Source organism: Simochromis diagramma, unplaced genomic scaffold (genome assembly GCF_900408965.1).
Source record: "Simochromis diagramma unplaced genomic scaffold, fSimDia1.1 OVJJ01000486.1, whole genome shotgun sequence".
Classification (NCBI taxonomy): Eukaryota; Metazoa; Chordata; class Actinopteri; order Cichliformes; family Cichlidae; genus Simochromis; species Simochromis diagramma.
In genome coordinates, this window is record NW_024387047.1 from 1,241,399 (window position 1) to 1,265,309 (window position 23,911).

Here is a 23,911-nt window from a genome sequence, read left to right on the forward strand (position 1 = left end):
GAGAGAGAGTGAAGGAGACAGAGAAACGACGGGAGTGTGGGCGAGCGCGAGACAGCAAGCGTGTGTGAGGAGCTGAGAGTGAAACTAACTTAATTTGGTGTTTATGTAAAGTAAGTCTGTGCATGTGGAGCGTATCAGAGATCTATTTTCAATGACGACGAGGGATTAAGACGCTGTTTGGGGGCTGTATGCAAAATCTTTTCCTTTTTTTAACTACTCGGGAACTCACTGTATAGCTACATAATTTTCCACATGCATATGAATGAGATTAATGATAACAATGAACCAATGAAAAACCATATCTAGCAGACAATTACAAGTGTCACAGCCCTTTTCTAATTTCCAGATATAACACCCTATGACATAAGAGTATGTGAAAGCGGGGGATGAGTGAAGTGATGTTGAGGAGACCCTGCAGAGTAATCACTCGCTCAAGCAGGAATTGAATGCATAGCCTCAGCTTGATAGTATTCTGTCCTGACCAACAGCAGCGAGCTGCCCTGTGCTACTATATGAAGAAGAGGCTCGTGTTTGGATGGCAGGGGGACCATTGTTACACACTGTGACAGGCTTGTACTAATAAACTGCAAATTCATATTTGAGGACAAAAATCATGCATGAACAAGGCTTCCTGAAGATGCCTGCTAAGAAACGGCTATATTAAAGCAGCTGCTGGCTAAAAATTTGTGCCCACACTATTATTTGGTGTAATTTCCACATGCTCGAAGGGCATTTCATACCAGAAAACATAAAACTAGAGTGTTTGCAGGTGCTACGCCATGAGAGACAAATGAGAAAGTATTTTTAGTTTTGTGAATAGGCACTTTATATTGTAAGATTAAATCCAACAGTATTAGAAAGAAGCCCCAACAATCAGATGACCCTCCTCCCCATGAGCAAGTGTTTGGCGATAGTGGGAAGGAAAAACTCCCTGTTAAAAGGAAGAAACCTCCAGCAGAACCAGGCTCAGAGAAGAAGAAACACTCAGTGCATCATGGGGAGCTCCAGGGTCACCTGATCCAACACTAATTACAAGCTTTTAAAAAAGGAAAGTTCTAAGTCTCATCTTGAAAGTAGAGCGGGTCTGTCTCTGAATCCAAACTGGGAGCTGGTTCCATAGAGAAGGGGCCTGAAAGTCTCCCATTGTACTTTTAAATACCTTATGTAAGTGAGCCAGCAGTCTGGGACGTGTCTTTAAGATAAGATGGGGCCTGATCGTTCAAGACCTTGTATGTGAGGAGAAGGATTTTAGATGAAATTCTGGAATTAACAGGAAGCCCCACAAACCATGTTTATTTTCACAGGCTCACTGTGTACTGATTCGAGCACAGCGGGCTTGACTGACTGACTCGCCAACAGTGTCTATGTTATTAAAACCAATATCTGACATAGTTGCATCATCGACTTCAGAAAGTGAGAAGGCAGATGGAGAAGAAAGCAGAAAAAAGAAAAAAGAAACAGGAACACAGAAACACACAGAGGCAACAAAAAAGACAACACATACTGCACGGTATGTTCACTCAAACACACACATAGCCTCCAGGCTATTGTCCTCCACATTTAGGTCACACCGAAACTAACAGCTTCTCACACACACACACACACACACACACACACGTTCCCCAGGAGGTTCTCCTCACCTGCAAAGAGGCCAGTTTGGACACAGTGTCAAAGATTAAACCTGTGTTTTATCTCAGAGAAGGGGGCTGCCTGGGGGGGGGTGCGTGCGTGTGTGTAGGTGTGTGTGTGTGCTTATGTGTGTTAACTCAGTCCCCGTTCACTAGAGGGCAGAGGGTCACTGGAGAATACACTTTTTCACTGACACACGCGCACACAGCTGCCCTTCTCTGTGTGCGCGGTCAAGTAGAAAGGTGGATCTGTGTCAGGTAGCAAGGGTATTTACTGTTACTGAGACAAGCAGGCCGAGAAAACACAAACACAGCAGGGGGAGAGAGTGAGGGCGAGTGGGGCGAGCGACTTAGAGGAAGACTGGAGGAAGAAGCAAAGGAGAAAGTGGAGAGGGAAGAGGACGGCTCGCGATGCTTCTCGAGCCTTTCAGGGGCAAAAAAACAGCGCAGCCGTGTGCAACATCAGAGACTTAAACAGGTGGAAACAAAGCACATCAGACTACTCTACACTGCACTTTAATAAGTACACATGTTAACGCCAAAAAACACACTCAAGCAGCAGATGTCTCACAGTGGTGGTGCAGGAGAAGCAGGTGGGAAAAAGTGTGAGCAAAGATCTGACACACTGCAGTTTTAGGGAGGAAAGCCGGGTTGGACGTCCTGGATGATGAAGCAGACTCTATCACAAATTAATTAGAGTGCGACCCAAAAACAGCACACAAAAAAACTCCTGCACACACTCCTCACCGCTCTACCATAATAACGTCCTACATGTGCACCGCTTTCCTGTCCAAATCAGCTCTTATATATCAAGAAACCACGCTCTCTTAACCTCCATTAACAACTCTGTCTGCTTACCGCTACACTTAATTCACTCCTCTAATCTTTGCTGAGCCTTCATATAAACATTTTATTCTACTTCTGTTGTTCTTTGCGTGCTTTTGCAGCGTTTTTCTTTTTGCTGGTATTTTCTTAAGTTGCAATTCGTTTGATCTCTCAGGGCCACTGGAAATAAATCTGCTTTTATAGCATTGAGCTAAAATTATTAGTCAAGTAATAGATGGATGTTTGAGCACAAAAGCAACGTGCAACAAATGAAAATGTCCAAAAAGCATGTTGGGTCTAGCTTCTCAAATATGAAGAAATGCTGCTTTTCCGTTCTAGGTTGGTATAAAGTCAGATGAAACATTAAGTATTTCATTTTAACTTCATATGCCAATTCAATTCAATTTTATTTATACAGCGCAAAAACCACAACAACAGTCACCTCGAGGCACTTTATATTGTAAGGTAGACCCTGCAATAGTACATACAGAGAAAAACCCAACAATCATATGACCCCCTATGAGCAAGCACTTTGGTGACAGTGGGAAGGAAAAACTCCCTTTTAAAAGGAAGAAACTGGCAGAACCAGGCTCAGGGAGGGGCGGGGCCATCTGCTGCAACCGGTTGGGGAGAGAGAAGGAAGACAGAGAGAACATCATAAATACAGAAAACAATCGGATGAACCAGCGCTGTAAATTCTCCTTCACTGCATCGTGAAATTAGCTGGACTTTCATGTCAATGGTGAAAGGCCTCTCAAAACAAGGCTGCCAACAAAAATCTTCCCTGACTGCTGGGTTTGTATTATCTGTGCAGACTCACAAAAGCAGAGACTCAACTTGGGTCAAAAGTGGACAACAGGAAGGTGGTTAAAGAAAAGAAACTTATTTCATTTTCTGTTTATACATAAAAAAAATAAGGTTGTATCCTGAACAAGCCCTGGAGACAAAAAAAACCCTCTGCATCCCTGAAAGGCCTTTTTGTTTATCTCTCACTTTGCTTATTTATTTATTATTTCTGCTTTCCTGCCATGCGGCCGGGGGAGAGAAGGACCACAGGTGCTCGGGTGAATCCGATGGACATCTGCAATTTATCATTCATACGCCACTGATGGCAGGCCGGGCCGAAATATGGCACGGTAAACACAAACCATAGATCATTCACGGACACAGATACACACAGACAGGCGCCGACGCACACAAACACACATCCATGCGCATGCACGTACCTAAAATGCATCTTTGAAGACAGATGCTTTTATGCATTCACAGAGCTGGACACGGGTCACACTACAACATGTTTCTTGCAGCGTGGTGTAGATATCTTTTTCTTTCCATCTCCTTCCGCTTTATCTTTGTCTCTCTTTTGGGAGCGCTTGTCCCCCTCCTTCACTTCCATGTCTCCTGGCAGGCCAGACACTTAAAAGCGTAGTCCCACCACCCTCCTATTAGTAAAATAGAAGTTTTGGCTTTCTAATTTGCTTTGTAACGTGTAAAGAGCAAGATTTTATTTCTCTTGAACAATTACTGCTTCCTTCTCTTTGGAAGTCAGAATACAATCCAACTGACTTCTGACCTTAGTTCAGTCTTTCCTTTTGTTTAGTCATGCATAAATAAAGAGATGATAGCATTCCACCCAGAAAAAAAATAGCTCCTATATAAACTTTCCTCCCTTAAATGCTCCCTGCCTCCAAACTTTTAATCCAGGCTTTAGAGGGATATATCACAGTGGGACATCACTGCTGGCCTGCATCTGCCAGAGTGAGCTTGGAGCTGATTTCTGTGTTTACATAAGATTAGAGCACAGGGAGAAAAGAAGGTGGCCGATATGGTAGCTCCAAGCCAAACAGCTCTCATTTCTAATGCAGCAAAAGCTGCCATAAACAGCCTGCAGGAGGGAGGGGGGCTGAGGAGTGATATAGCCAAAGGTAGGACCAGTGAGTAACACCACTTCCAAGCCTGAGGGTGTGTGTGTGTGTGTGTGTGTGTGTGTGTGTGTGTGTGTGTGTGTGTGTGTGTGTGTGTGTGTGTGTGTGGGCACGATGGCCTGCTTATTCTGGATTTGCAGCAGTGGTCACTGATCTTAGCCACACTTCCAACACGGCGATATAAAAAAAAAACCCATGAGAAAGCCCCACTCAGGTGTTTTTGTCAAAATAGCATTTAAGGGTATAATTGGAAGGATTTAAGAAGTGTACTTTTTTTGTGAGAAAGAATTTACTTGTGATGGATTAAAGCTGAAAATTCCAATGTGCATCATTGGCAGGGAAGTGTATAGAGGTGGGGGTACTGTGACTGCAGCTCAGCCACCAATTCAAAAAGGCAACAAATTAAATGCTCATAAGAACAGACTTCTGCAACAACTCTTGAGAACCAAAGAAACAAAGCGGCTTTTCATAGCTGGGCACTTCCTCTCTTGGCAGTGTTTGCCAACAGAGGATGCTAATGCGTTTAATGTGTACAAGCTAAGATGTGGAGACACCTGAGGGGTGTACTACAAAATGAGATTAATGGCTTAGCGAACTATGTCAACCTTAAAGTCAGAGCTTCTGTGTCATGAAAGTGGCGCTCTTTTTACCTGACAAAATCAAAGGTGAACACATGGTCAGGAGCAGAATGTGGAAACTTTGCATCGCAATTCACCAGGTTAACAATTTTCTGCAACACTAATCTCTTATCTGAAACGGTTACTGTTCATTTTTTAATGTCCTTTATATATTTTTAATCACCATTTCATCATTACCATCTAATAAGTTCCCTGATTGGAGCAGGTGACTCTCATAGGGATCATTTTGTGTGGAAGAAGAGACACATGACCTGCTCCCTGTTATGTAAAAAGGCCCAGTGATGTTTCAAGCTCTGTAACATGGTCAGGCTTTCTGTTTCAGTCTAAAACAGAAATCTTAACAGAGAAAGTTGATAAGCACTGTTGTGGTTTCTGTTATCTCTAACTGGGGTTTTAGGTTTTGGTTCACCCAACAAAGAGCTCAGAAAGCCTCAACAAACTGCTCCTTGGTTAGTTAGTAAAGTCTAGTCTAGTTTAAGTTAGTCTAGTTTTTAAGGTCAAGAAATAATGTATAGTGTGCCTGCAGGACAGCTTGCTGTAAAAGACGCTGCAGCATTCTCAGCATGTATTTCAGTATATGTGTAAAGTCATGGGGTCCAGTTTACAGCTGCACTGAAGGTAAGAGCACACATAGATTCCACATACCACCTGGCCTATCATATGTCGGACATGAAATCATACACACAGTATAGCTCCACCAACCAATGATAAATGACACAATCATGTGACAGCCCTGTCAGAAACATGACTCCATATCTATACAAAATAAAAATCATAAAGATTTCTTGGTCATGGCTTTTAAAACTCTCATGAGGACCAATGATTTGTGTCTCTCCAGACGTACATATTTACAGCAAGCATTTCACCAGAGCACGGCATCTTTCTACACAACTATGTGAGGTTGAGCTCCTGCACGCTCCTACATATCGTAGCTGTCGTGTATCAACCATGTTTCTCCAGACGAACATGCAGCAAAGGCAAATTGCCTTTAAACATACAAACAGCCTTGCAGAATTCTTTGGATGTGTGAAAGAGGAGCAAATGATACAAGATATTAAGTTCTCATTTTAATAACACTTTATGAGGAACTTCTATTTTTTTTTTTAAACTGCAGTGGTGTGAGCATACACGTGCTTGACCTGCTGACTATAAAAAGCTTCTTTTCTTTATGTCAACAACCATTTTACAGTAACGCAACTCAGCTACTCCCGTCACCTCTGATCCTTGTTAGTGATGGGTTGAGGTGAACATGCCGTACTTTATTATACTGGCAGAAAAATACAGCAAAGCACATCCAAGTAGAGGGCAGAGTCTAGAAGAGTCAACATTCCTAACGCAGCCATTTTTAGAAGAAAAATCGACAGTATCAAACACCTGTCACCTGATCCCAAAAAAACAAGAGTGCTGCAAATATTCCCAGAGCAATACAGTAAGAAGAAGTAAAGAAGCACAGGATAAAGTAAATGCATCTTAAAACAAACAACAACCCCCATGACAGTTACAGCTAAAAGCTCTCCTCTTACTTCCTATATTGCAACCAGACAGCCAACTGACGTGAACGTGCCCTTAAGCAAGGCATCAAACCCACTGAACCTGCTGGGCAGCAGCAGCAGCAGTGTGAATTCACACACAGTGCATAACCCTCCCTCCTTCCTGCTGATCCTCCTGACCCCGGCTGTTGCTGTAAATATCTGCGTGCTCCTGCACTGTCAACTCGCGCTCAGTTACACAAGCAACAGTTCCACGGAGGTTAAAACTGTATATTTTACTTCCTCCTGCTTTCCCTTTGCCTTGCCTGCATCTGTCCCATCTGTCTAACTCTATGTGCGGTTTTCCTTGTTTTCAGTCTTTCTGTCTCTTGAAGTGAAGGGCTCGGCAGGTCAGGGGCATTAGTGGAAATTCTGCTGTAAATTTCTCTGCCTATTTGAACTTTTTTGTTGTTGTTGTTTTTATTTTTTTATTTTTTTTATTTTTCACTTTTCTGCTTTCCTTCTTTAACCCTGCATGGCACGGTTTCCATGCCAGCAAACCGGTCTGAACTAGTCCTGCTGAATTATGAGCGCACACGCATGTGTGTGTGTGTGTGTGTGTGTGTGTGTGTGTGTGTGTGTGTGTGTGTGTGTGTGTGACAGAGAGAGAGAGAGATACCAAAGGCTGTGTGTGCAGGTAGATAAAAATGAGAATGAGAGCTTACATTGAACACCAGGAGAGGGTTAATATGCAGAGCAGGAGCAAGGAAAGACGGTGTGTGTAATCACGTGTGCGTGTGCATGTGAAGCCCCCCCCCCAGCACACACACACACACACACACACACACACACACACACACACACACACACACACACACACACACACAGCCTTATGACACCAGTCTCATCAAACAGTTGGACGTCGGCCAAGTTCATCTGTTAATGGACAGTCGCCACCAGGACCCAGTCTTCTCTACCTCACTCCCCTGCGTCTTTCTCTCTCTTTTTCTCCCCCTCACATCCCCTGTCCCCCTAGGGCGTTCTACCCCTATGCCCTCTCCTCCTCATAGCCCCCATGTTTCTGTCTTTCTGCCCCCTCACACCCATTCCCTCCCCTCATTTCTCTCAACACCTCTCCCAGCATTGCAGATTGGGGCCTGCGTTTCCCTCGAACAGCAAAGATAAACAGTGTGTGTGTGTTTGTGTGTCCCTTTGTCTTGTCTGTCTGTCGGCAGACGGCGCTCGGGGTGTGTTGCATGTACACGCAGACACACATGCACGCACACACACCTATGCAGTGGAGAGTACCTTTGAACAGACGGTTTTCAACAAGCTAGAAACCAAAAAAATAAGGACGGAAATTACACAAAGGCCAAAAGACGAGTTAGCTTCCATTAATTTAAAGGAGACAGACTGTACCTGTGTGTCTGAGTGTGTGCTCGTGTGTGCTTGTGTGTGTGTGTGTCAGTGAGAGAGAGAGATCAGCAGTGTCAGCTACAGTCCTGAGCGTGTTGAAACACATCTGTATTCCTGTGGAAAACTGCAGCACGGGAGAAGAAAAAGTGAAGAAAAAAGGGTGAAGACTGACAAAGAAAGTGAAAAGCAGGGGGAGTAGTTCATCAAAAGCAGGTGAAAACGTTTAAAACACATGAATTTTTTGCAGGGGCAGGAGCTCAAGGAACTACTTTCACACCTCTTCATTTTTTTTTTTTACATTTAGAAAGACGTTTTCATTTTTAAGCCCACTTTATTTTTATTTGGCGGAGGTGAGCATTAGCAAGTGTTAAGTGCAGCTGATGTGACGTCCGATGTAATTTGGAGGGCAATTTTGTCATCATAGCGGAAGTTAAATGATTGTGTGATTCTGCTGCAGGCTGGGGAATCTTAAGGACTCTCGAAGATTTTTATGATTTAAAAAACGTTCCCACCTTCACAGGAGAAAAAAAGAAACGAGTTACTTTTTGTTCTTCTTTACGTCCACCTTAAAACTTTGTGTTCTTAAACAGTTTTATTAAACATCTGGACAATAATGACTGCCACTGCACTGAAAAGTGTTTGGAAAGCAGTCACTGTTTCCACACTGACACACACACACACACACACACAGCAAACAAGTGTACTGCTAAACACCCGCGCACACCGAGACAAAAAAAAAAGTCTAAGAACTAGATTTTAATGGTTCTTTATCTGTTTTTTGGGGGGGATAAATTATCCATTAGATTTCATCATATCTTGCTGGGGCAATTACATCAAGAAAATGATAGCGGGCACAGGATCAATTATGCATGCCCTTGGCCAAAGACCAAGCATCGGGCAGAAGGAGAGGGCATGTATACACACACACACACACATGAAGAAGAGGAGGATCTCATAGATGTGGCCCATCAGTTCATCTTACTGCCTAAAAAGTTCATACGCTTAATAATTTAGCTGTGTTCTGGATACAGTTTCCCAGCTGAATATTAACAACTTTGAAGTGAGTAACAGCAGCCAGAGGTATATATAGTGTGTGTGTGTGTGTGTGTGTGTGTGTGTGTGTGTGTGTGTGTGTGTGTGTGTGTGTGTGTGTGTGTGTGTGTGTGTGTGTGTGTTTGCAACGGGGCTAAAAGAGACCTCAGGAAACAGGCCTCGTGAGTCCTACCAGAGACAACCCCTCGAAACACACACACAAACACACACCTTCCACTCGACTGCGTCCATTACACCACCGTTTGTAACATTGCTCATTTCTGGGCAATTAAGAATTCCTTTTCATCGCTATGTAGGTTCACATATCTCCCTCACAGCGCTTGTACACAAACTGGGAAGACATGAGGAAAACGAGGTGTGTTTGTGTGTGAGGCTGAGAGAGGCTAAAAAGATGAGAGGAGGAAAAGCAACAAAGGGAAGCGGAGAAGAAAACATGAAGCTTAGCGCCCTCGCGTTAGTTCTTCTTGGTTGCTGTTCTCACTTTCTTAATTGTCCAGCCTCGTTATTTGATTTTAAAAAAAATGGCTTTATTTCATCGACTTTCCCCCCCTTTTGTCTTCCTCTCACAGGAACCTTTTTCAGAATGAGTTTCTTTTTGAAGGCGTGCGTACAGGTGCTTGCATTTTGTGTGTGCACGTTTTTCTGCTGAGTGCAGAACAATGGAATTCATTTTCTTTCCGTCTCTTTTTTTTTTAAAGAGTTTTCACCGATGTTTACAGAGAAACTCACTTAGCAAGACGAATCGCTGTCTCCAAAATGGCAGCCTTAGATGGAGCTGGGGAGGGACGAGGAGAGAGAGAGAGAGAGAGAGAAAAGAGAGGTATCTGACATCTGTTTGTTCAAGGAGAAACAGAAAGCAGTAAGAAGGGGAGGGCGCTAAAAATGAATAGGCTGACAGAACGAGAGAGCGAAAGAGAGATGAGCATTGAGAAATCATTTTACCATGTCAGGACCGACACGTACAGGAGCGAGCCAGATGGTTTGCATTGGGTGTGCTTTGTAAATTTGTGTGTGTGTGTGTGTGTGTGCGTGTGTGTGTGTGTGTGTGTGTGTGTGTGTGTGTGTGTGTGTGTGTGTGTGTGTGTGAGACGAGCAGTGTAATGAGGGAACAGACGAGACATCATGTAAATTAAATATGTCCAATCTCTGGCTCGCCTCTCAATCTTCACACAATAAAAAAAAATGTTACTTTCATTTATATCAGCCTAAAAAACACACCCAGCTCACACAAACACACACCCACATATCTCGAAAGCAAGGCACAAATGAGAACATACACACACACACACACACAAACACCCCTTGACATGCCAGCTCTGACAAGCGTGGCTGATGTGCGCCACGAATGTGCATGGTAATAGGCCAATCAAAAATGCAAAACAATTGGCAATTACTGTGAGGACCTAATGGTCATTAGGATTTACAACTAGGTAATGAACTAAAGTCTGCCCACTGCATGCATATTCATAAAGCCATTTGAGCTTTGAAGATTAAAGTAGTGCTTAAAATTCAAATGAGCCTCCGCAAATTATCAGGAAAAGTCAGTGCCGCCGCCGCCGCCGTCGCCGCTGCTGCTGCTGCTGGTCCTGGGTGTGTTGGTGACAGCGATGGGGGAGTTCCCCATATGTGCTGTTTGTGCGTTTATATGTGTTATTTTTTTTTAAGTATTATTAAGCGGCGTGTTCCTCAGCATCTCAAGATGGAACAAGAAAAATTACAGGTTTGTTTGTTACCTGACATATCACATGAAAATAATTTTCTGGGGCAATGTGATGGTTTTTTTAACTCATGAATGGAAATATTCAATTACAGGTTTTTAAACGATACCAAATACATCTGAAATGTATTACGATTCTTTTTTTGTAATTCCACACCAACAGTCATGTTTTTCTTCTTTCAAATAATCAATATTAAAAGAGCAAATACTGCCAGAAACCGTGGGATCAGGTGTTTTCCTGGATTATGATCCAACAACGCTGTCTCATACAGAACTATTATGTAATGTAAAGGATTCAGAAAAACGTAGCAAAATTTCAACTATATGCCACGATACCATTTAGTTGAGGACAGCAACTACTGGAACTGTTGAGCGTAACAATATGCCGTTTGGTTTTTAACAACTCAGTGGTTCTGGAAAAAGAAGAAGAAGAAAAGATGATACACAGTTCTGCTACTTGTTAGCACTGTCTCTCATGAGAAGAGTAGGGGGCATCATCAAACCTGATAACAATATAATTTTTCCAGAATTTTGCCATTCGTGGATAAAGAGTCAAATCTGTTTCAGAATTTGTGACAAAGCATTTTAGGAGTAAGTTTTTATTATCTTTTATTAATTGTTCATCAATACCGATCAATAAAATAGCTGTTTGGTTTGTAAAATGTTAGAAATTAGCAAAAAAACCCCACATCTCTCACATTATTTTTGCCTACAAGAATTCACATTTGCAGCTGAAAATGCTGATTAGCATGTCTGGTTACTATGATACTGGCTTTGCAAACTAAAAGAGCGAGGCTCATGACATACCTGCTGGAAGTGGATGAGGGAGCGTTTCGGGCTTCTTGTATTTCTGGTGATTTTAGACTGCAGGAGTCAGGCAGTTTAAGGTTGTCTACTCTGTTGCCGAGAGTCGAACGTGTTAAACAAAAAAAATGGAACGACATGCGTTATCCTACTTTGAAGAGGACTTTATTTGGCACTACGAAATGCTTTCAATTTGCTGACGAAGGACAGAAAGTGGAGGGGAAAAGGTGGCGGGAACGACAGAAAGAAACAGACTGATGCACGTAATGCCAAAATAAAAGATTAGACCCACTCATACAGAGCTGTGCGTGTACAGTAAACACACACACAGTCATAGGGTGTGTGGTGTGTGTGCACGGCCCTCTGCTGCAGTTGTAGTAGCAGTTCAGCCAAGCGGGGAACATAAAACCAGAGCAAGGAGCCAGGCTCCTCCACACATATGCACACACACACACACACACATATGCATTGTCAGCTCTGGCACACTTCACAAAGGGATGTCCTGCATCCACACTGCCAGTTCACACACACACACACTTGTGCCACAGTCATGCAGGCCTGTTGTAATGACAGGTACATCTGCATGTACATGTGAATATATGCATGCGTGTGTACGTGTATCTGTGTGTGTGGTGTTTAGAGCCAGGCTGTAATCCAGTGGCCTATATAAATAAGCTTTGTAGTGTATAAACAGTTTTATGAACAGCCCTTCAACTGGCTTCAACATAATAAGAGAGCTGCGTTACATGTGCACCCCCCGAGCAGACCGAGCCGAGTGCGTGTGGAATAAACACACACACACACACACACAGAGCGAGCAGCGAGTGAGCCAAAAACAGCAGCTTTCCCTCTCACCACGAAGAAGTAAATGCAGCATGGATGTCGAATCATTCGCATAAACACAAAGAGCCAGATCAATAAACAATCCTCCATCACAGAGCGCGTACAGTAGTGGGCTTTGACGTCACGGACGTCGCGGACACGCTGTCACCGCTGTAAATACAGCAAACTGCTTTTTCTTTTCTCATCGCGCCTGCCGCTGTCATTGTTTTGGAACGGGGTTTTGCCGGCCATGATCATCTGGAGGTGGTGGGGGACGGGGGTCTTTTTGTTTCAACTGATCTGTCTCTGTGTTTGGCCGACGTCGCTGCGGCAGAGTGTCTGCGCCGCACTTCCCAGGGATCAGCTGTCAGTCAAAGTGTGTGGGCAGCGTGACGTCTTTCCCTCTGATTTTTCTTCTTTTTTTCACCCTTTGATGTTGTTGTTGTCTCTTGGTGGCGGTGGTGATTGCTGTCCATGCCCTGTTCTTTTTATATTTAGTCCAAACCCACTGCACATATAAAACTCATCACTTCCTGTGGAAGCAGGGTTTTTTGTCCCAGGAAGACTCAGCAGACAATGCTGTAAATAAAAAACGTCTCTTGTATCCATTTTAAATCATTTCCCACAGAGCTGACAAAGCTGATTTGCACTGTAAAAAATAAACAAAAAAAAAAAGAGGCTTCCATGTTTTGATCTTCCCATTGCACCTTATGTAATTTCCCACTTCATAGACAGTTCATGCTCTTCTTCTACTTAATTCAAGTCAATTCAATTCACAACAGCAGGCACTTTCTACCCCCCTAACATTCACGAGGTCACCAGCAACCTGTTCAGGCCTAGGTTCAGGTTCACGTCTAGCCTTTTTATAATATCAGACATACTCAAAAGGAAATCGTACAAGAGAAGTAGCATGAAATACCTGTTTTGCATGAAGCTGAGATGCATTTTATCCCTGACCCTAAACAAGTGGTTCACCTGGCGGATGTGAAGAGGTTAATTAAAGTAAAAACTAGGCGGCATCAGAGCGAGATTCCCAATGATCCGACAGTCCCCTGTGAACAAGCACCTGACAAAAGTATGAAAGAAAGAACGCCACATTAAGGATTCTATTGTGTGATTTTAATCTATTTGTTATTAATATAATGAGCACTTTTTATTCTACATTGATTATGCCATGATCCGTGTGCAGAGGCATACTCAGCACATGTGCACACGCTCTCTACTCGTCTACTTACTCCAAAACCACCGTAAATGTAAACAGTGTAACATGTGCAAATTGAAACGGACGCTTCCTGCCCAACCGGGCGATGATTCGGAGGAAAAGGCTCCAGCTACTTTTGCAAAATGTTTTGCATAAATAGTAGAAGCCAGCACGCCTTTGCAACAATAATACATCTGCTTTGCATTTCATTGAAACGCTGCCATCTTCTAAGAAGCACTATAACAAAGTGAATCTGACGGTGACAAAGAAGCTCAACAGATCAAAGGTCACAGCAGCCGAGGTCAGCCTAATATGCGTCCAGTGTTTCAAAGAGTCTCGGCTGGAATGTCACTTTACTTTGTTAGTCCTACTTCAGTCAAGAAATCAGCTGTTTAATGTCCCCTAGGGGAGTCACAAGTAACCCGGCTGATGTTTCTGTGATGTCATCAGGGTTACCTCACGAGTCAGCCTCACAAACCGCAGCAACCGGGTTTGAAGGATGAGGGGAAAGTCTTCTAGAAGCAACTCTCGCTGCAAGGGCCCCCCTCTTTTCTAGGATTACGTAGATTTACTGTCATTTCAGTCGTCTGAAGGACTCACAAACTGCACGTGTACAATCAGCAGTCAGATCTGGTAAAGACTGCTTGGAAGGTTTGCCCAAAATAAACCTTTAAAAAAGTTCTACTTCTCCTACCATCTTGGAACTCTCCACTACATATAATGTGCATGACGTAGAGGCAGCGAGGGTTACAAACGTCAGGACACATCGTGCTTTTGCTGTGTCACCATCCAGCTTTGCAGAAGTTCAAGATAACTAGAGTGGCTCTCTAAATGAAAATGCAGGCTACGTTTTTGTTCAGCGCTGTGACTTATGTAAAAAAAACTATGAGCATTATAAAACAGGATAAAGGGCGAATCAACAGGCTTGTCTTTGTTTTATTGCTACTCTTTAACACTCAGCACCAAAAGGCTTTTTTTTCCTTTGCTGTTGTCCATATGCAGAGCTTCAGTTACTTAATCGTGAATTTTTTTTGTGAGCATCAAATAGAAAACATTAAGGCCTCTCTGAAGGATTATGAACTTTTCCCACTCATCTCAGTGTGCAGCATGCTCTACCCTGCTGCTGATGTTTCCTCGCACACACCGGCAGCGTTTACGTTCGGCAGGCTTCCTTCAAGACAAAAGCCACATTCCCACTGTTCAAACGCTGCACTCGAGGCCGCTAAACAAAACGCAGTGAAGGGAAAGAATGAAAGAAAGATGGACATAAACAGAGGGAGGGGGCAGCAACAATAGATTAGTGATGGCAGCCAGCGTGTGAAATCTCTTTGTAGGCTCGCTGGGATGCGCCACAGCACAACACACATGGCCGCACACGCACACACATACACCGAACGTACTGTAATTGATTCAGTATCAATTGGCTATCTTGGATTTGCATTGACTGCTAATGTTGCAGCGAGATCAAGAGAGAACGAAAGAAAAAGATAGAGAGACGCCAGAGCCAAAACAGAAAAAAAAGAGAGGACGAGGACAGACGTGAGATGGAGAGCGAGCGATCTGACACCAAGCCAGGCAATGAATGGGTGTTAAAAATGCACTAATGTGTATTGAGGTGGGCAGCATTAGCCGGTGATGATAAGCTAATTGCTAATCAGTAGATCATAGACTAACAATGCTCATGTTACGAGGCTTTGAGCCAGGATGGCTCCTCAGTGGGTTCACTAGCATGAAGAGCTGCATTTGCCTTTTTTTTTTTTTTTGGAAGGAAGGAAGGGAAAAAAATGGGAATGATAAATTTGTCTCAAGAAATGTAGCGATTTATCATCATGTCCAAGCGGCGATAATATCTGGGTTAATGAGCTAATATTGATAAGCTAATTCAGCTTATCAGCCAATAATTCTCAGTGAAATCACTGGTCAGTAAAGACGAGCAATTCTCCGCACTGGCCGTGTATCAATTTGAGCTCATTAACACAAATATTAGGACTGGTTTTCAGCCCTTTGTGCTAATTACGAGAAATCAACTGACAAATCAGGATAGCGCGGGAAAAAAAAAGCATTTGCCGTCGAAGTAATCCACGAAGAATTGATGCTAAAATTTCAATTTTCAAGCCTCTTTTTTTTTTTCAATTTGAGTAAAAGGAGCAAAGATGAAGACGCAGCCATTCACACGCAAATACACACACGCACACACACGGAAGCCCCACTCTTTTGAGACATTAGCGATGCTGTTTCTGAATGAGGGATGCCTCAGGGATTATAATCAGAATTTTCATCTCAGTCAGGGATTAATAGAATAAATGGGCGAGAGAGAGAGAGAGACAGAGCACTAAATGTGTGTGTGTGTGTGTGTGTGTGTGTGTGTGTGTGTGTGTGTGTGTGTGTGTGTGTGTGTGTGTGTGTGTGGGTGAGCGTTTACGCTGGCTTTTTTGCATCACCGATCGGCATTTTGCCTGTACAGTCCTCACTCTCTCTCTCACACACACACACACACACACACACACACAGGTGTGTGTCAGCTCTACTCGGTCGGGGCTGTTTGATATGTAAATAGCAGCGTTCCGGCACAAGTCGGACGCTTTGTGTTCCTCTGAGCCTCACAGCCACTCTGTGCTTCTCTGACCACAGACATATTTTACAACAAGCAGTCGGAGCATCATTATATACATGAGAAGATACATGCAGGAAAAAGTATGCCGCGATTAAAAAAAGGGAGGAGGGGGTGCTGTAAAATAATTCCTCCAATGTGAGATGAAAAATATTTGGTTGTTGCTAAAAGAAAGCAGATGGAGACGGAGCAACAACAACAAAAAAAGGGGGGAAGGGAAGGAAAAATGAAGATGGTATGGTCCTATTTTATCTGATTTAAATGAACAGAGTAATAATGAGGCAAAAACTAAACCCCAGTAGAAATTCTGTTAGACTGAAAATACTGAGATTAATGACAAAGCATGTGTCTACAAGTGTGTAGATTTTTTTAATGGCATTAATTGCATTGCTGTTTTAAGGCCTATCTGTGGGAGCAGAGGCCTCATACACAGCAAGGAGGAAGCAGCAGCCCTCACCTTGCTTTGCTTGTGTGTGTGTGTGTGTGTGTGTGTGTGTGTGTGTGTGTGTGTGTGTGTGTGTGTGTGTGTGTGTGTGTGTGTGTGTGTGTGTGTGTGTCATTGTTTTTGGATGGCAATAATCTCGGCTGAAATTCCGGCAGATTATTACTTTTTCTTTCACATATTTACTCCACCGTGACAGTTTGAGGTCAATTACGATGAAAGCTATGGGTTTGGGAGGGATGGGAGGGATAAGAGAAAGAGGAGGAGGAGGAGGAGGAGGAGGAGGGAAACGCTGGCTTTGATTATCGGCTATCAGACTGAATGTGTTGCGCAAATTCAGCATGTGAGGTTTGTGCTGGTGTGGATCCAGCGGCTGGGAAAAAAGAAAAGACGAGAAGGGAAGAGGGAAAAGGAGAGCGGACAGGGTGTAAATAAAGCAGACGGACAGTTTAAAGGCTGGGGTTTTCCTTTTCCAGACGAAAATTCCCAACATTTAATAATAATGCTCGGCCGGTCTCCCGTCCACCTCGACATCGACATCAGACAAGATATATAACGCTGCCTTCTGAGCGTACAGCTGTTCCTACCAAGACGTTCCCACACACAACGCTATTGAAGCCACCAGACGCCGGTATTATGATGTAAATCGCTCTAATAACCCAGTTTAACTGGTGAGCGTCTGAGTGTGTGTGGGAGTGGGAGTGTGTGTATGGGGGGAGTGTGCAATCAAACATGCAGACGCTACAGAAAGTGAAAAAAAAAGTCTTTCTAGAGCCGTAGAGACAAAGGTCAAAGGTCAAACCCATCCCGTTTCCTCGCCTCCACTGTAAATTTTGAGCTGGTGGTTTCGATCACGTTTGCTTCCTCAAACGCTGAAGCGGAAAAAACAAACTGCAACATTTAGGATTCCCGAGTTACGTTCAAGCGACAAAGTGTGCTGCGTTTCAACGCGGATGCGTTTCCGCTGCTCCGTGTCATCTCTCTCTCTCTCTGTAACAGCTAATTTAGTACAGGCAGCCCGCCACTAAAAACTACTGCTAATTAAAATGCACGAGAAAAAAAAGAAAGAAAGAAATGGCGCCGCAACAAATAATTAGTGGCGTTAAGACGCTTTAAATAAACGACTTTCCCTCCATGAGCAAAACTTTTTTTTCTCCCCCCCTCCCTCGCTCTGCTCGCCTCTCATTTGATTCCTGGGAAAAGGAAGAGAGGCGGAGCGGCTAAAGTGGAGGAAAAATAGCCAGTTTTACCTATGAAGTCTGGCACGGAGGTAAACTCAGAGAAGAAGAAGAATGAAAGCTGATGGAGAGCTGGGCTGCATTTAGTCGGGTAAGATGTGGCGGTGGGAAAGAGGGGGGTGAAAACCACACCAAGAGCAGGACACATCTGCTAGGGCCACATGAGAGGGAAAAACACACACACGCACACACACATTTCATGCACACAGATTCTCTGCACCCAAACTCAAAAAGAGGCCGCAGCTACTCCCCAGACTCAAAGTCACACACAAACACACAACTAATGCTGACCAGTGGCACCACAAAGTCAAGGTCACCCTTAGCTCTTTGCAACTGGCCTGTGGGATTTAGTCACTGTGGCCAAGCTGGGCAAACTGGGAAAACACTCACATTCCATAACACACAGACACACACATTGGAATTTTAGGGGAACTGTAGAAGGGGTACACACACGCTTTTTGTTTATAAAAACACACACATGTAAAAAAAATTTAAAAGAAAAGAAAGAAGAGAAAGACGCCCTAAATCAAACCACAGGGCGTCAACACAGGTGAACCCTCGCCACACCTGTGTTGTTTGTCTCACAAAGCCCCCCCCCCACACACACACACACATACACCTCACCCGCTCCACCCCCTTCTAACCACTAACAGCCAATCAGATTTCTGTCACGTGTGTGTGTCTCAAAAAAAAAACCCAAACAAACAAAAAAGCTTCCTTGGACATAAAATGTGAAATAATGAAAGCAAGAGCTCACGCTGCAGAAAGCACACACATCCGCTCATCTGCAGCAGTGAGCGCATCCAAAACACTGAGGAAATAATCTCGACAGTGAGCCCGTTAGAACACCTACGGGTGACATTTCTGACTGTGTCTTGGTCACTTTCTGGCTTCTGTCTGATCTGAATGGTTTGTTCACACTTAAGCTGATACTGAGGGGTCCTCTGGGGATATGATCTTGCCACATGGTGGCTGTGCTTGTATCCAAAAAGAGGTGATGTGTGTTGGTTGGTGTGAAAGCAGCTCTGGTTACCTGGGAGGGGCTCCTGTTTGGGGCAAATGCCCCGGGGTGATGAGAACCGGTCATCATCTTCATCTGCCAGTGTGGCCTGGACACCCACTTCCAGCCTCCGGCTGCGCAGGGAGCCCATTGCAGGCGAAGGAGTGAGGGCCAAGCCAGGGGAGGGTGAGGGGGGCTTGTCCAGCCCCCTGCCCACAGTGAGGCAGGGCGGACCGTGGCATCGCTTCCTCTTGTGCTCAATGAAGAGCAAGATGTCCGCCAGGGGGAAAGTGGCCTGGCACTGGCCGCAGGTCAGCAGGTCCTGCTCCAGAGACGGGTGAGCGTCATGACCCAGCCGGGCCAGCCGGCCCACGTTCGAGCCCGGGTGGTGCCCGTTGAGGCTGCCACTCTCCTCCGAGTTCTCCGAGCAGCGCTCCGACAGCTCCTCCGACGAGACAACAGCCGTGGAGAGGGGCTCAGCTGCTGGCGAGTCAGAGGGGAAGAGGGAGAGAAGAAGACAGGGGTGGGAGGAAAGAGGGAAATTAGAAGGCGATGCTTACTCAGAACAGAAAAGCAAAAACCACATGTTTATATTTTCCTTTTTTCTCTCTCCTGTAATTCGAACCTATTAATACAGTTGTTTTTTTGTTTTTGTGAGAATTGATGACAAGGAAGAATCTACAAAACCTCTCTCAGTGTGGATCACAGTTAGAGAGACACAAAGCTAAATAAAAGGTCGGCATGCGGCACGCACAATAAGGGGGGTGAGAAAATGTGCCTTGTAATGATAGAAAAGCATGTAATACAGGGAAAATGATTACAACGCGAGCCGGTGTGGATCACAACAATAAATGGTGGGAAATTCTATCCTGAAAAGCTGCAAAGCTCCAATCAGATTGCTCCAAGATAACAATTTGGTAGCCAATGAGAGCTTAGAAAATGATGCTTAAACACAGTATTCACCGAAAGAAAAATAAAATAAAAAAAACTAAAGATGTGGACGAGTTTGACTTGCCTAACCTTGTTTGTAGAGGGTTTGATCCTGTAATCAGCAGAAGGGAAAACTGTCACAAACATGTCCAACATATGTGCCGGGGAAAGGGAAGAGAGGACAGGCTGCACGAAGAGAGTGCGTCTGTGTGTGTGCACGCGTGCCCGTGTGTGTGCATGTATGCGTGTGGGCGAAATAAAACTCTTCCCTCAATCCTCGGCCTCGATTACATGTGGCTGACTTATAGTTCTTAGATACCAGGCTCTTGTACAGCGGGAAAATCGCCCCAAAATGAGCCGTTCAACCCGATTCCTCACCCCTCCGAGGCCGGATTAACTCTTCGCTGCTTTTTTTTTTTTAAGAAGCCTTTTGTGGAGGCCAGACTCGTCCTGCAGCAGGAGGGAGAGGAGCGGCGCAGTCGGCCGAATTAGGGAGGCGAAACGGGAGAACATAATTCACCGTCCCTCTTTTAAAGAAAATCTTCCAGTCCAAGGTGAAGAGTGTGACTCTGCACTAGCCGCCTGATGCGTGTTGACCTTCTTTACTCAGCCGCCAATTTCACATTTTAATGAACTTAAGACCACAGAGAATCAAAAAATAGATTTTAATTTTCACTGTCTGGCTGATTGGTACAGATTTTGTCTGATAACAGGGATAGGTTAGAGCTCCTGCGTGTGTGTGGGAATGCGTGTGTGTGTGGGTGGGGGGGGGGGGGGGGGGTCTAAACGTGGACTACATCCCCTCAAGGAAATATCATCAGAATGCCGCAACCCTGCGTGACATCTGTGCGCAAACTGGGACATGAAGATAACATGGTAAATTCCACCAAGACCGCAGCCGCTGCTGCTGCCCCATCAACACCCCCCCACCCCACCCACACACACACACACACAGTCACACTTCTCTTTGATTTAACTTGGGTCAACACAATGCCACACAAGTTACACAACAGCTCCCAGGAGGAGGAGGGAGGAAGAAGAAGAAGGGGGCATTAAATTCTCCGGATAAAACAACAATAACAACAAAATCTAATGGAAGCTGCATAAGCCCCTCACCTCTAAAGTTGAACTTGAGAGGGGATGTCTGGGGTGTTTAGCAGAGCATGAGGAGAGGAGGGCGAGAGACCTTAAATAAGATTTGATTCAAAAAGCATATGAACGCTAAATTCAACAAAACGTGTTTAAATGAGAGCCGTGTGTCTATTTTTAGAGCAGTGCAGGTAGATGAAATAAACAGGCAGAGAGGAGCAGAGAGGAGGATTATGTGTCTAAATCCACATGTCGGAACATGCACAACAAAGCTATCACATTTCCTAAAGGAGGGGGTGGAATGACTGTAAAAAATAAAGTTATAAATGTTTCATCAATTAGAAAATCATTTCAGCTAAGTCCACCGTTAAATTTCCACCTCTCTCATCGATCTGTAAAAGTAGATGTTTAAACTGCTGGCTGACTGCCTCCCAGAACAATAATTTAAAAAAAAAAAATATCATCTTGGCAAAACATGAAAATGACTGATAATGTAGTTTATTCTAGAGGAGGAAACATCACTGAAAAAATAAACAAAACAATAAAACCCCACTGTTAACGTTTTAAATCCAGGCTGGTCTGCATGTGTAAAAGCAAGCACTGGGGCTGCGATGAAAATGATGTTCTATAAAAAACTGAAATGTAATAAAAATTAAAGAAGAAGAAGGGGAAAAAATCGATATTAAAAACACAGGTGCTGAAACTGAAAACTGACCACACGATGTTGATTTTTTTTTCTGAGGCCAAAAAATCTGAATTGCTTTAGTAACAAAATTTATGCAAAAATAAAATAAGCGTGTGTGTGTGTGTGTCAAGTGAGAGCTATAGGGTAGGGGGGGAGGGGTCAAAAGTCTGCAGAGGTGATGTATATTCTGAGTGTAAATAAATGATGCACAAGAACAATAAAAAAGAAAGTAGGTTTGAGGTGATGAAGAGGAATTCAAGATGGGGATGTATGGTGGAGGTGGTGTGTGTGTGTGGGGGGGGGGGGGTCTCCCTGCTTTTCTTGTTTTCTCCCCCCCTCCCTCTTTCCTTCCCCATGTCTTGTACACTCTCCCTTTATTCTAAAGAGATCGCCAAATAGTAGCCCGTGCAGATAGGGGCGGCAGTGAAACTCATCAGGTTCGAGTCGAGAGCCGGATTTTCTGATCGCGCTCTGCCTCCTAGCGACGGCACGCGGTCATTGTGACTGTCACCCAACTGGACACACACACACACAGACTCATACAGAAACACACACTCTGTCTCACTCCAACAGCCTAACACGGGCTACAGCCAGTCAACATACCGAAACACCGAAGCGTAAAGATGCCCAAATTCCCTCGTTTTCGTGTTTGCGGGCACTTTCCGTCGCTGAAAACGCTGCGAGGCGGCGCACCGTGCGGCACATGGCGCGGTGATAAACGCCACTTTGCCAATTGCCCTGCAGTTTCTCAGCACACTCATCTGCTCTCTCTCAAAATATCACGCTGAAATAACTCTGATGAAGTGGAATTAATTAAAAGATCCGGCGATAAAAGAACGCCGTGCGTAAAAGTAGATTCTGTCCAAGGAGTTCAAACAATTTTGTCAGTTTTTTTCCCTCACACACGCTGCAGCTCCAAAAACCCAACAGGCTGGCATTCATATCTTACCTTAGCTCTGTATAGCTTTGGAATCTATTTTTTTTAAGTTGGGCCACATTTATCTCTGTGGAAGGAGAGAAAAAAGACGAACAAAAAGACCGAGCTGGCTATGCTGTCGTCCTGTTGCTGTTTCTTGTCTTTAACTGAACTGCAGGAGGATCTGCACTTTCAGGAAGAAAGCCTCTCATCTAAACTAAACATCAATAAACAGCTTTTACACAAGAGGCACAAGGATTTTTTTTTTAAGTATAAGAAAAATATCGATCTGTGTCGTCCGTGTTGCTGATACAGAGACTGTCAGACACGAGATTTTTGTCCCCCCCCCCCTCCACTCGATCCAAAAATCCACCTCCAAGTTTTTTTGTTTTTGTTTTGGGGGGTTTTCTGAAAATAATCCCAAAAAAAGAAGAGATGTGAGAGCAAGCAGATGAACAAGCAGCATGCAGAACTAGCAGGCAGCGATATTCCGGGGTGAGTTCTCCACGAAGCTCCGCGGAGAGGACGCGCTCTGCTACCGGCAGCCCTGCGCGCTTCCACTGACCGGAGCGACCGCGGGGGCACCGGAGCCACAGCGAGTACATTTAACAGCCCACAGAAGCGAGAAGCTGCGGCGGGTTTATACCCACACACGCAAAACTTTTTCTCTGTGACAGGCTTTGAGGAGGAGGGGGGAAGAGATCTCCGAGCAGCTTTTACGCACGGAGGTGTCGCACTTTCTCGCCACGCTGTTTAAGTCCAGATGACCGCGGGTCCGAGCGGTGCGTCCGGTGTCCAGGAGTTCCAGCTTCGCTCCCGCCCCCTCCCCCCCGAAAAATCGTAGCTGAATGAAGTGAAAAGGGACCCAGAAATGACATTTTGTTTATCTCATCTTTTACTTACGCGAAAAATCCCGTTTGCTTAAGTGCTGGGGTTTGCCTTGCTTGCGGCGAGACATGGTGGCTGGCGGCGGCGGCGTTCAGCGCGGATCACATCGGGGAGAGCCAGGGTTAGAGAGGAGACTCCGGTGGGGCAGGAAAAAAAATATCTTCATCCAACGCCTCTGACATCCACGAGAAGAGGAGGCGGAGGGGCAAGGGGAGGAAAAAAAATAAAAATAAATTAGAAATAATATAAAGATGGCGCGGAGGCGAAGATGGATCGCGGGATCGCCGTCATGGCTTTTTTGAGAAAGGAGAGCAGAGAGAAAAAAGAGAGAGAGTGAGATAGAGGTGGATGGAGAGAGAGAGAGAAGGGGAGAGAGATGGAAAAAATGGCAAAAGCCCCCCCCCCCCCCCCACACACACGCCACCCCTCAACCCCCCCTCCACCCCCCACCCCCCTCTGAGCCGTGCAAGTTCAAGTGCACGGACGTGACGTTCCCGGCGAACTTGAACGTCAGGCGATGGACAGACACCCGACATACAAAAACATGGGCAGGGCCGAGGCACCCGAGTGGGAGTGGGAGTGGGAGGAGGGACGGACGGGACGCGCAGTAACAA

At 44.7% G+C, this 23,911-nt stretch overlaps 1 protein-coding gene across 1 annotated transcript in view; it reads right to left on the reverse strand.

Annotated features, from left to right (window-relative positions):
- Positions 1-23,692, reverse strand: part of bcl11aa (BAF chromatin remodeling complex subunit BCL11A a) — a 53,566-nt gene extending 29,874 nt beyond the window's left edge. The window contains exons 1-2 of the mRNA XM_040044623.1: positions 23,313-23,692; positions 18,823-19,272 (exon numbers count right to left, since the gene is read on the reverse strand). Of these exons, the coding sequence (XP_039900557.1) occupies positions 18,823-19,272; positions 23,313-23,367 (505 nt within the window). The 5' untranslated portion in view covers positions 23,368-23,692. The remainder of the gene's footprint in view (positions 1-18,822; positions 19,273-23,312) is intronic.
- Positions 23,693-23,911: the final 219 nt, after the last annotated feature.